At 43.3% G+C, this 13715-nt stretch overlaps 1 protein-coding gene across 1 annotated transcript; it reads right to left on the reverse strand.

Moving 5' to 3' along the window:
• Positions 1-285: 285 nt before the first annotated feature.
• On the reverse strand, positions 286-13150 carry LOC115614530 (haloacid dehalogenase-like hydrolase domain-containing 5). Its single transcript, XM_030501522.1, has 8 exons — positions 12904-13150; positions 10919-11154; positions 9690-9802; positions 7974-8067; positions 6751-6784; positions 5677-5851; positions 3364-3552; positions 286-2572 (listed from the first exon to the last, which is right to left on the reverse strand). Exons 1-8 carry the CDS (start codon positions 13148-13150, stop codon positions 2176-2178), a joined length of 1485 nt encoding a protein of 494 aa, XP_030357382.1. The 3' UTR covers positions 286-2175.
• Positions 13151-13715: the final 565 nt, after the last annotated feature.

Here is a 13715-nt window from a genome sequence, read left to right on the forward strand (position 1 = left end):
AACTGAAACAGGGGAAGTTCAGGTTAGATATAGGGAAGAAGTTCTTTACAGTGAGGGTGGTGACGCGCTGGAATGGGTTGCCCAAGGAAGTGGTGAATGCTCCATCCCTGTCAGTGTTCAAGCCCAGGCTGGACAGAGCCTTGGGCTACACCGTCTAGGGTGAGGCGTCCCTGCCCATGGCAGGGGGTTGGAACTAGATGATTTTAAGGTCCTTTCCAACTCAAACCATTCTATGATTCTATGATTTGGAGGGTGGGGGGGAGAAGAAAGAAACGGAACATTTTCTGTTCATCAACTTCCACTTTTTTATTCCTTCCATCACTGACAGCCTGAAACCGCTTCCGGCAATAGCTAAAGAGCTCTGCAATGTGCTTCAGCGCTGAACCAATGCAACACGTCATCCTGGCATTTTACAGAACTACAGCCTTCACTCAGAAAGATTTGGCATAGCTCACAAACAGCTGGCGTGTTACAGGAGAGTGCTGCAGAAATAGCAATATACCTGTTTATTGTACCAATAAAAAAGGCAAGAATGTGCTGCTGTAATACTTTCCCAGTGAAGGAATGGGAAAAACACTGTTTAAAGCAGTGGCCTTAAACGGGATCCAGCAAGATACATTAAAAGCTACTTGTAAAACATTGTGAGTGAATGAATCAACAGTCCTGATGGCAGACAGAGGGATTATGGTGGTTTACAAATGGAGAAAATACAACAAGGAAATCAGACTCCATAGCAGCAGTGTTCTCTTCATGACGTGAGTTTTCACACTCTTGCACATCAGGACAATAAGCATTGAAGAAGTTGGCCAGGAAGTCATATCACTTTATGGCACCATCTGGCTACCAATTGCTAGTTCTGCAAGAACTTGGGAAAAACGAAGACCCACAGATTTCTGTTCGTACAGTTTCTAATTTGGGAAAAAATAAACAAGAAAACAAAATAAAACCAACCATAAAAGTCTGACATGCCCCAAAGTGAAGTGATATTTGTGCGTAAGTTGACCTTGTTTTTAAAACACAATTAACTGGCTTTGTTTTCTTGCCTTATGTTACAAGTACCTAACTGTGCTATAACAAATTAACACAAACATATTTTCAAAAACATCTTTTGGATTAAAATGTTAAAAGTATTTTACAAAAATAACATAAATTACTTTTTTTTCTTCTTCAAATGAACTGCTATAAAATTCATGGACCAACCAATATGTAACACTGACACAAGATGAAATATATTACACTAAAGGCCATGTAATTACCACAGTGGTATGAAGCTTCAAGTAAGTTACTAGGCACTTTTTACCCAAACAGTAGTCACTCATTCCGTGGAGAAGTCCAACTGACAGAAATGCCTGAAACATAATTGCTAAAGCTTTCCAAAATCCTAAATTCCTCAAAACAGTGCAGATAAAAAGGCAAGGACAAAAGGCCGGGTATTATGCCACACAAGACACCCAGCGTTAGCTGCTTTCCTTACATGACTGTGTTCAGCTTAGTTGGGAGTTCCAAAACTGGTGTTAACAAGTCTGCCTTCTCCATCTTACAAGGGCATTTCCATTAAGGCTTTATATATCAGAGTAGGGAGAAGCTGTAGCAGCTCCAGACACATGGGAAAACAGGTAAAAAGAAAGGCTGTGGGGCTGTATGTGAGCAAGTACAAAGCAGCAGAACAGACCTGACATTGCTCTAATTGGAAAAAGTACTCATTACTTGTAGAATCCCAGGTGGCAATACATGTGCTCTGTACCTGCCAGTTTGTAATGGTGTGAACAACCCCAGCCCCACAGGCCGATATCCTCAAGGTCCCTGATTCCTGGAAGCTGAATCTTCCAGCAAACAGAAGATACTGTCACGTGGGAATTGAGATACCAATAACATGCATAAGCTACTGTGAGAAATTGCTATTAAGATACCTAATATAATGAAAAGGAGGAAAATAAAAGGCAACTAAAGCAAGAAATGACATATTTCAAAGCACTTTAAAAAGCATTGTTGATATTTAATATACTTATATTAAGCAAATTAATATATCTAAGTATATTAGGTACACTTAATATAAGATTGTATTAATGTAAACCTTAAAAATTTTAGAAAGCAGCAGTTTGTGGCATGATTTTAAAGCACAGTTTGGTTTTTGGGAAGCATAGCACTGAGCAGTCTTTAAGAAATCATGTCATTTCAATTAGGTGCAAAGTTCTCCAGCTGGAAGACCAGGTCTACGGCAGCATCAACATCTGGTACGATATGATCTGGTTCTACTAAACCAGGCTCAAATCTGAAATCTCTGTGGCCGTGGAACACCGTTTCAGCTATGCTCGCCCTGGTATCCAGGGGCACCTCAGTGTGCGGGTTGTAAACCCCAGTGCAAACAAGAACAGACCTACAGTGGGCAGCAGCTGCAGATGCTAACTCATCCTCCCAACTGTTGTCTATCTCATCATCCTGAGAGAGCGCGGCGGGTCCTCTGCCACCAGCAATTTTGGCCTGAACCCGGGATTTTGAGCCTTGTCTGGAGTTCTCTTCGAGATAGCGATTGTAAAGGTTAGCACCATAGACATCAGTCATGAGATTATCTCTGGAAATAGAAGAAACAGTTTAGTCAGCAGAGCAATTTGAGTTGTCAAATTTCAATGTCTGAAGGACATTTATACAGTTTTGGTTTAACAGTTTATTTTATACTTTACATAACTTTATGTGGGAGTATGCAGACAGGAAGAAACCCAATCCTATAGCTATTTTATTACACAACTTACATTAAGCATGCTGTATGACAGGAGTGAATAACTGCCTAGTGAAATTTCAGTTTGGAGCAGGGGGAGGGGAAATCAAGGATAGGTATTTGCAGTCTATGAATGAGCTTATTATATTTCCAGTCATCTTGGAGATTCTGGAGCGGTCTTTAATACAATACAGCTTTATCTCTATCTATGAAAAGGATTCTATGATGGGATAGCACACACAGTAGCATATGACCAAGCTTAATGACTTCACAAATAAATTCTAGCTCTACGTTCTCTAATAACTGTCATTTACCAGTAAACCTAATAAAAAACACCCATGCAAAATCTTTTTGCTAGATTTACACAGCCTCTTGGTGGGGGGGAGGGGAATCAGGAGAAATCTTAGTTGCATATAAACCACTTTTTGTGCTTCTACAGAAATTACACATAGAAAGAGCAAAGTACTGTTCATTTTCAAGATCAGAAACATTGAGGCTCAAAAACATTGTAAAAAGTACACCATAGCATCAAGAGTGTTAGTGGCCCCAGTGATATGAGAAACAAACTAGTACAAGTTGTGGATCTTTGCTAGTATTCCTGTTGTGAGTGATTAGCTGCTGTGCTGGTTGGACTGGGGGTGCCTTACCCGACAGCATACAGGGTGTGAATGGGATGCTGCCACTGCCTTTCTGCTGCCTGGGCCCGGATGAGGTATTCCGCATACTGGTAGGTCACTTTACTGGGTTTGCCCATGAGGGCCTCATATTTCAGATCTTTGCCAGTGATCTTCTTGTAAATGTTTTCCAAACAAACCATGAATGTTCCATGCCCAAACCTGCCCAGATATAAAGACAAATCAAATGATATTAAGTACAGATTAAAAAACCACATATATAAAAAAATGCCTTTTTTATTTCATCATCTTTTAGGAATAAATCACATCCTGTAACTACCACATCTCCCTCAGTTTCCATGCAACATTTCCACAGCTGTTTCACTGAAAATTAAGTGCTCATTAGTAAACAATAAACACCACAACAAAAACAGGTTATTGGGGCAGCACAACAGACTTCTCTAGTCTTAAAATGTGGCAGTGGCTTGTGTTAGTGTTACTTGCACTTAAATAGATACCCTAGTTACAGAAGTGACCTTGAAATAATGCCTGGCCTGTGATCTACTCTGCAGTGACCGAGCAGAATCACCTAAATTAGCAAAGAGGAGAAACAGAAAAGGAAGGATAGAATCACGCAGAAGGTAAATTGATCTCTCCTTAAAAACAAGAGTATACCAAAACCCTCTGGTAACATGGAAACAAAAACCCCCAACTTCATGGGTGTCCCTAAAACAACGGATGCAAAGGAGGATCAAGGACCAAACTATAATTTTACAGCATGCTTTGGATAACTCAGTTATTTTGATCAAGGTGCAAACAGTGATGATGGGTCACCATCCGAGCCAGTAAATCAGTAATTTAGAAGATGTAATCTCATGATGAAAAAAAGCAGTTTTACTTCACTACTAGTGAAACACTAGTTCAGGGTGTAGAATTAGGGATGAATTAATACACATCACTTGAGAATATCAAATTACCAAAAGCACCCTAAGCAGAATAGAAAGTTGCTATACAACAATTCTATACACAATAAATCACACATACTGCTTTGGAAGAGCTGCTAGGTAACTTCTAGTGCACATAGATTAATATATCTGCTCAAACCAGTACCTACAGCCTAAAAAATACCCAAACCCACCAATACAACGAGCATCAGAAGCCAGTAGAGATGTATGAGGTGCACTAATACAGAAATTAAGTCTCTAGTGGCCTAGAAATCAAAATAGTCTTTTAAGGAAAAAAGCTACAAAGGAGGAAGCAACGGTAGCACTTTCATATGTGATACAGAATTAGCTTTTCTGAATTAACCCTTCATTCTCCCTCTCCACCCTGTTTGTTGCTTTATATTACGAAATACCAATAAATGAGCATAAAATTATTTCCAGTAATCATTAGCAAAAGCTTAAACCAACTTAGTCATGGCATTATATTCCAGTAGTGAAGGTAACAGCTCTGACAGATGCAACCTTGTCATACTGTCAAACTCAAAGGGGAAAAAAAACCCCAACTTTATACTGGATCTTTCCCAAAGGACACAACCAAAACCACAAATCTGGTTCACTGTAGATAAAGGTTGCTTTACTCTAGCCTGAAAACACCACACAGCTGTCTTTTACCAGCATGCTAACCAGAGATGGTCTTTGCACCCAGTAAGGACAGCTGACAGATCCTCAACCCACGACCAACACTCAAGTCACACTAACAACAATCTCTATTTCAGTGTATATTCAAATTTTGACTGGGGGGAGAACAGAACTACTGAAGAACTTCTATTCCTTGAAAGAACACACTCTACTGAAAACAAAATCAAACAAAACCACTATCAGAGGTCATGCCACCTAGTTCTGTGGGTTCTACTTGTTTCTTCCTGTGTTCCTTGAAGAGCTCGCTATATCGTCCTCAGCTCAAAAACACTCACTGCTTTCAACTGGCAGGGTCAATTCTTTACCCTACCAGAAAATGTGGGGTGGAAAGGAGAAATACCAAAGAAGGACCTAATGAAATGAGACAATGGCCTTGATATTTGTTTCATTTTCTCCTTTGAACTGAGACACTGAGGCCCTCAGGCAAAAACCTATCTTCTGGGAGCGGGGAAACAGAAGGCCTTAGTGCTCAGAAGCAGCTTTTATCATGAGTAACTGATTTCCTGAGTGCAATGATGTGGACAGCAATAAGGCAGCATTTGCTAAAAGTGCATGGCTTTAGAGACGTTGTCTTCAATGCTGAGACCAACTGTGAAGCTGCAGCAAGCCTTCTGTATAAAAGAATTGACTCTGATTTTTACTGAAGATATGAGGAAACCCCAAATACATCACGATACACACTCGTGTTACAATGTGCACTTACCTTGGAGACTGTGCTTCAGCTACCCACATCAGGTCCATGTTACAGGCAAGCACAGGAATGTGAGGGTAATTTTCATGGTGATACGGGTTTCCAGGGTAGCCACTTGTCAGCAAAACATCTATTATCAACTGCAGGTTGGTCTCCCATCTGACTGGTTCCCCAAACAAAATAACAGCTATGAGAACAAGAATTACAGAACAGAGTTATGGAATTAGTTAAGAGGGTACCAAATCTCTGACACTAAATCTTGGTCTAAAGAGACCAAACAAGTAATTCGATTTAACCATGAACTGATGAAAGAGTCACATTTAACTTTAACTTCAGGTTTTACTACATTACATACCCATTCTTGCACAGCAAACCTCAGAAGTAACAACCCTCCTCTGCAAAAGTCTACCAGTTTAAGAATTTCTTTTTTTAATTGGCTAAATTTCTCCACAGCACCACAAAATATTAACTTCTAAATGGTTTTCCCTGTCTTTCAGACGTTTGTGAATTCCGTCTTCACACACAGTATTTACACAGATGAGAGATGTTATTTTGCTCATCTTAAAACAAAATTTGATTGTTGTTTTTCGGCATTTTTTCTGGTCTCCAGCATCATCCGACGTGGATTTTACTAAATCCTGAAGTCCAGTTTCTACTTTCCCGTACTTCAGAGAAGAATGCATGCAGCGTGCTGAAACAAGGTGCTTCTCATACTACAGCTCTGAAATGACCATCCCAACTGCTTGTAAGAACAAGACCCATTATTTCTGAACACAAAAATTCATTCCTCATTTGTGACAGGAAGGCAACAGCAGCTGGTTAAAGGAAGATGAAGAGGAAAGCAGACCTCACCTACCCTCTGAAACGTCAAAACCACACGGCTCAAACCTGCACACATTAAAAACACAGCTGTCACACGTGATACAGTGCTATCAGTGACAGATGTCATTACCAAGGAAACTTCAGAATTGTCTCAGCCAACTTCCTGAAGTTCCCAGCAATCTAAAAATAAATCCCAATTACAAAGTACGATAAAGATATTTCATCTATTAATGGAGAGTTGCAAGTTAAATAAAGATAACTGACCCTCAATCTTGGGAAGCTCCACAGCAGAGGGGTACTGCAATAAGAGAAAAGTGAAAGTTTTCTACAAGATTAAACATCTCCTACTATTTTTAACAGAATTAATTCAAGTATAGCTCCCACAGCTGCTCTCTGCAACACTGACAGGAAATGCACCCTCTATTTTAGTATATACCTGGGGTCAGTTTACTTAGAAACTTGTATCTCAACTCTGAAGTGAAATCTCGTGGCAAGGGGACAGCAGACAAGTTCGTGTCCAGCCTCCTACATCCATTTAACTGCCTCTGGCAAGCTACACAACTTCAGTTGTTTAATTTACTTCCGTATCAAAGCATGGATGTTTGTTTTGTCACAGGAGGAAGAGGCCTCCAGTATTAACGAGGCATTTGAAAATTAGCTTTTGAAATGCATTTCTTTAACGCTGCTAAGAAAGAACCGCATGCTCTGTAACACATAACATACTTGCTAAACAAAGAAGAGTTTGCACTTCATGAGTTGCTCTCTACAGTGACAAATACATAACAGTTTCTTGAGCTTTGACATCCACATGGCTGAGAAGCAAGGCAGAGGGTGATACAACTGAGTTACGGATTCTGTGAACCACAAAGGACCTCCTGACTTCACATGGGAAAACCCCACTCTGCAAACCAAGCCTGAACATGTGCAATACCACATGTGTATTTACTGAGGATGTATTCACCTCTTCCTGAATTCTGCACAGTTCAGTTGGAGCCACACTGTATGTGCTGTTAATACTTAAATATATTTGAGTAATATATATTATTACAAACAAGAAAGGGAGTACTTTGGAGAAAAATCAGTTATCTGCAAAGCACTGACTTACAATCAAAGCAATCTCACAGCCTAGAAACACTACCAAGACAATCCTACACTGAAAGAAAAAGCTTATTTTATCTCACAGACACCTGAAGAAGCTAATAAGCTTTCCATGCCAGATTCTGACTTAGGTATCTGTACTAAATGGTAAGTTTTCCCACAACAGTGAGTTACAAAATCAAAGGTTATGTTAAAGAATTACCACTGAGAAAAAAGGCCTATAGAAGTGTTCTTGGAAATGATGCAATAAAACAAAGAAAGAAGAAAAGCAACGTCAGAATACAACGTAAGAACAACAGCATTAGCACAGTAGTTTAAATATTGACCCCTGTTATAGAATGTGATCTAATGAGCAAACGAAGAACTTGAAACCAAATATACACACTCACCAGAACATCGGGTCGTCTGTCATGGTCAACTACATCCAGCAAAGGGTGTTTCTCCCGCAGTGTTTCAATGGTAATAGGTTGACCGAAACCAAGGCTGGGAAATGCCAGTTAAGGATACAGAACTGCTTGCATTAAAAGAGTTTAAAAATCAGCAACTCCATTTTAACAATTTTAACGTATGCAGTTTATCTGGTAAAGAAAATGATTTAGGAATGAAAGCAAAATAAAGACTGGCTTTTTCTTCTGTGAGATAAAAAGATGATCATCCCATTATTGATAAATAATACTGTGTGTCTGGAATCTTATGACAGAAATTATACATAAATCTTTCTTAAAGTATGAGATGAAAAGCAAGAAGCCACTCTACACCTGCACTACTCCAAGATCATCTTCACATAAGCACAAGAAGTTTGTCTGGCAGCAAGACAGCATCTTGTGTAATTATTACAGGAAAGAAACATGAGCTACTTGAGTTAACAATACTGACCCCACGACCTGTGCTTTCCTCAGGCCATTATTGCTGAAAGCATGTCCCTGGGTAAGCAAACACCATAAAGCTCAGCCTCTTGCTAAATGGCGGCCTAAACAATCAGGTTTAATTGTGCTCTACAGGGAGTGAAGATAAATACTGAAATACATCAGGAAATGAAAGGACCAGAAGGGGAACAACCTCCTGATTTGCGTAGTAGAACTCTTAAATACTGATATAGCCCATTAATTTAAACTTAGTTAACAAGAGGAAATCAAACTAAACCTGCTCATTTATGTAAAAAGCAGTTGTGAATTTAGTCTCAACACGACGACAATGTCTTACAATGCAAATGAAAGTAAGAGCAATTGAAGTCTATCAGTTAGACAAAGTAAGCCCCTGATTTTGTACTGGAATTAACACCACAGGCCATTTGTGCAGTTATTGTGAGATCAGATTATCCCCCATGAAAACGCTATCTAACAGAAACACAGCTTTTGTGTTCACTTTGTAAGAGACTTTTCTCTTAGCTGTGCCCAACCAATTTTGAGTAAACTGGAACGTTCCTCGGTAACTTTTTCTCATCTTTGTATTTGAAATAACACTTAGTTAGAAGCTGCACTCACGTTTTTTTACAACTTATGATTGCAGTAACTTTAATTAAAGAAGTGCAGAAGGGAGCTACTGGAAGCATGAGTGAAGATTGTGCAAAAGTTAAGGTCATTAAATTACAGTTTGAAGCTTTGATACCACCATTACATCAACATAATTCAAGTTCTTTTTGGCAGTTAGCGTAGAAGTGGCAAAATACTTTCGAGTGTAGTTCTGCTCTAGATGCTGGTTACAAACCCACTGTGGCTGGCCTGGCTGCATGCTCACCTGCAGGTGTTGAGCCACTGAACTACAAGTCAGATGTGATGATGCTACACAGAATGCCACACTCTCACCCGCTGCAGAGCACAGACCCTTGTGCTGAAGTGTCATTTACATGAGTCCAAACAACTTCTTCCTCTTTTTAATTTCCTCATTAAAACCAGGGAGAATAAAATGAAGCAAATGTCAACACACAACCACTTTCAAAACATCAAGTTGACATTACAGTAAGAACTACCACTGCTGATTACTGCATTTGTAGTGCTGAAATATTTAATCTTCACTTGATGCACAGGATCCCCTGACCTTGATTAAGGAAAATACTTAAACAGAGAGTTGTTGGGTTGGTTTTGTGGTTTGTTTTATAAAGATACTCTTGAGCAATATCAAGAAGAGGCCCTTGTCCCGACACAAGAACACATTTGTCATGGTACCGTTTGAACATCCGCAGAGGACTGTGTGACATCATCACCTGGTCCTGGGAAATCTGTGCGGGATTTCAAAACAAGAGGAGTTTGTTGTTTTCCAGATCAGCTGTTTACGTGTGGATGTAATCAACAGCTGTGACAAATCCTATGAGTTACAAAATATCACACAGATCTACGTAAAGCCCAACCATAGCACATTCTCTTGAATTTCACAATGCGTTTATAATACGCCAGGAAAAAAAATCATCACCGACAAACCATCATATACCCCCTTTTCAGCTTCCAGAATTACTCCGTTCAACAAGAACACAAGGTTTTCTCTCTTAAAGGATTGCCAAATGCATTTAGAAAGCAAACAGGGAGGAAGAATCAGAATTGCCCTAGTTCCAGTTGTGGTCCCTTTGCTAGGCTGCAGCACTGATTTCCTTGTATCAGACCTTCTTCTCTTAGTTTACATATGCCCATCCCTTCAATAGGTATAAAACCAGTATAAGTACTATCCTGGAAGGATGCTGTTATGAATCACTGCTTAGCACTTTTACAGATCTAAACTCCCCAAATCATCGAGATGTTGTTCCACCCATGACACAGAGTTTGACTGGTACAGACATGCCCACCTCTGTTGGCCCTTCCCAAAACCAAAAGCACTGCAAGACTCAATTTGTGGCTTTCTCTTAGCAATGCTCAAGCAGTCTCCATGGATGGAGAAGTCCTATTGCCTGCAGTGCCCACAGATCAGCGGGGAATGAAGTTTTACTATTCATAAACTTGGGGTTGGAATGATCTTTAAGGTTCATTCTGTGATTCTGTAACAAAACCAGGCAGGAAGCTCCTGCCTCACACATCATCACAGAAGACACTCACCTGCCAGAGCAGTGCTTCACGGTACTGGCCCACACAGGTTTTATTTCAGAAGGAGAAGGCAAGATTTATTCCCACAATAACAACATTGCAACGAAACACCATTAGCACTAGAAAAAGCAGTGCCTTCACCAGTGGCAATGCCACTGGCTTTGGACAGCCTGTTTTCCTTTTATAACACCTCCATCAAAGCCTATCAGGTGGCTTAAGAGAAAACCAAAACTGCTTAACTGAGCAGCGTTTAATGGAACATACTACATTGGAAACGTTCACCATAAGTAACTAACTAAATGAATAGGATTGAAGGTACTCACTGGAACTCCCAGTAGCTGTGACAACTGATCAGCTTTTTCCTGGCGAAGGCAATTCCCTGCGTTGGTGACAAACACCACAGGCACCACGAACTGTCCCTGAGAGTTCACTAGCTTCTGAAAGGCTGTTTTTGCAGCAGGAATGGGAGTCTTCCCTCGCACCAGCACACCATCAATGTCAAAAAGAAACCCAAAGGATGGCAGCACGCTGAGCTGTAAGAAACAATTGGAAAGAGTACATTAGTTATGTCCATACTTATGCCTGTTTGATAAAGCTCATAATAGCTCAGCCCAGTGAAACAGGCACTCCCCAGAGAAGGAATGGATCCTTAACTTTGCACATTTCAATGTGCCTTACAGACTTATTCACGTGCTAAAATATCTACTGTGAAAAGAGGAACCCTACAACTCCCCTTCCCTTATGCCTTATGAGTAGTCCTTGAATGCTTCAGGAGACAGGGACAAATTGAGTTAAACTGATAAAAAAAGGTACAAAATACACAGTGCTGTGCCAGCAAGTCACACTTCTCATTGATTTAACCCCACTGTATTTCACAGGCAATGTCAATGCCCAGAATACTAACTAAATAAACTACTAACAACATTAACAGAAGTAGAGCAGCAGGTAGTTGATGCTGAGTTTTACACATGGCAGATTAATGCATGTTGGTAAAGTCAGCTCCTTCAACAAAGATGCTGTCTGAGTCACTAGAATTTATCTCGTTGCCTGCCTTTGAAGAAGTGAAGAGCTTTGCGAGACCAGGAAAGGAGAGCAAGGCTAACTGGGGGTAAAAGAAGAGCTGGGTGATAAGCCTAAGGAGCGGCAACAGAGAGCGGGCTGTCAAGCAATGAAACCGTTACTCAAGCGGGCTGGAAAAGGATTTGTAATCTAAGCTTCAGTTCCCTCCCAAGCTTAAAATGGAATGCAGGACTCCCAGGATTTATAACCCCCTCTCTCATTGTTTGATGAAACAGGAGAGATCGATTCAGTGCTGAGCCGGTGCGATGGGGAGAACAGGCACCAAACGTCCCCAGCTGGTGCAGGTGGGTCAGCCTCTGCTGTCCGGCTGCCTGGGCACAAGCTGACCGCGACCCAGCCCGCTGCTCCTCCTGTGCAGGGAGAAGGACACTTTGGCTATTGAAGCAGCACTCTGTTCCTCATCAATTATTCACCGGCTGCATTCTTCCTGCAGCTGGGCACAGCAGACATGGGCGCTGCCACCGCTGTGCTGAAGGGGATGGGGTTACAGACACAGCCCTGGGCACGCCGGCTCCTGCTGCCGCCGCTGACACACACAAGACTGTTGAAAACCCAGGAGTGAGCACATTCCCCTGCACAGCCCACTCCAATAAAGCCAACCCTTTACATGCACTGCATTGTCATTGCCTGAAATGAGGCACTTGGGCTTTGTCCAGTTTTAGATACCAGAACTCCCCCTGAAGCCCTCTCCCTTCTCCCTCTGTACTCAGCCCCCTATTTCAGAACCCAAACCCTGAGCCCCTGTCTCCAAGCTGCCTGCAGCAGTTTCGGGAATGCCACACTGGCAGTAACCCGCCCGCTCTGGGCACGATGCTGCTGCAGAACACAGAGCAGGCTCCTCGGGCTCTGAAACTGCTGCGGGAAGTTCCCGGCACTACACTGCAATAGCTCTGTGGTAAAGGCAGCTCTTCCCATTAATTGTGCTCCCCGTAAAGCATGGAGATCATAAATGGGAATTCTACAGTGATCAGCGCTAGCAGAAGAAAAGTCTTTTGCTAAGCGTACAGAGAAAAAAAGGACTAAGGAAGGGTTTCAGCGTGTATCCCACAGGAAACAGTGACATTAACAGCTTATTTTCCCCTTTTGGCCATAAAAGGCCGCTTTCCCGCCACCCGGAGCCGGCAGCGCTGTCTCGACACAGGTCCCAGCGCACGGCCCTGGGGACGAGGGCTCGCAGGCACCCGGTGAAGACCCCAGGTCCCGGGGGAAAAGCCCGGCCGGGCCGTACCCGCCACACCCGAGGTGGGATGTGACCCCGGCCGCCTGAGGCCGTTTCGGTTTCGCCGCGGCTCGCCCCGCACCGCGCTGAGGTGCCCGGCCCCGCCCGCCGGACCGCGGCCCCCCGCTCCGGACCCCTCGCTTGCCTTGCTGCCGCCGCTCTCCCCGGCCGGCGCGCCGCAGAGCCCGCTGGGCGCCGGCAGCCCCGCGGGGCCGGGCCGGAGGAGAGCGCGGAGCGGCTGCAGCACCCAGCGCATGACGGTGACACGGCGCGGCGGGGACAGCGCCCGCCCGGCCTCGAACCCGCGTCCCTGGGCGCAGGCCACGCCCCCCGCCGGGGCCACGCCCCCCCGCCGGGACCACGTCTGCGCTCATCGAGCGTTCGAAACGCACGTTACCGGTTACAACGGGGGTGAGGCCGCCCGTCCCCGCGCGGGCAGCGCAGCCGCGGCGCCGCTGGGCACAGCTGGGGGCGCGCAGAGGGGAGCTGCAGAACGGAACCCTGCAAACGCCTTCTGCAGCAGAGTGCGGGGCGCTGCGGTGCCAAAGGGTTCGCCCGGGCTGTGCCACCCCTTGGCACTGCAGCACCCCGCAACGTCAGCTCCGAGCCCCGCCGCCCGGAGCGACACCTCGTTTGGAACCACGTGAAATTCCACAACAGGGAATTCCTACCAGGGAAATGACTCCGTTTCGCTTTAATAACACACACACCGTTCCTGCTGGTTGTTCAGGAATCAAGGGTTTTGGGTGAAAAAGCACACCGTGCTCATGCACAAACACGGTGTTAGCTGACATGTGCGTTGCCAAGGCATTTCCCAGCAA

This window comes from Strigops habroptila, chromosome 11 (assembly GCF_004027225.2).
Source record: "Strigops habroptila isolate Jane chromosome 11, bStrHab1.2.pri, whole genome shotgun sequence".
Lineage (NCBI taxonomy): Eukaryota > Metazoa > Chordata > Aves > Psittaciformes > Psittacidae > Strigops > Strigops habroptila.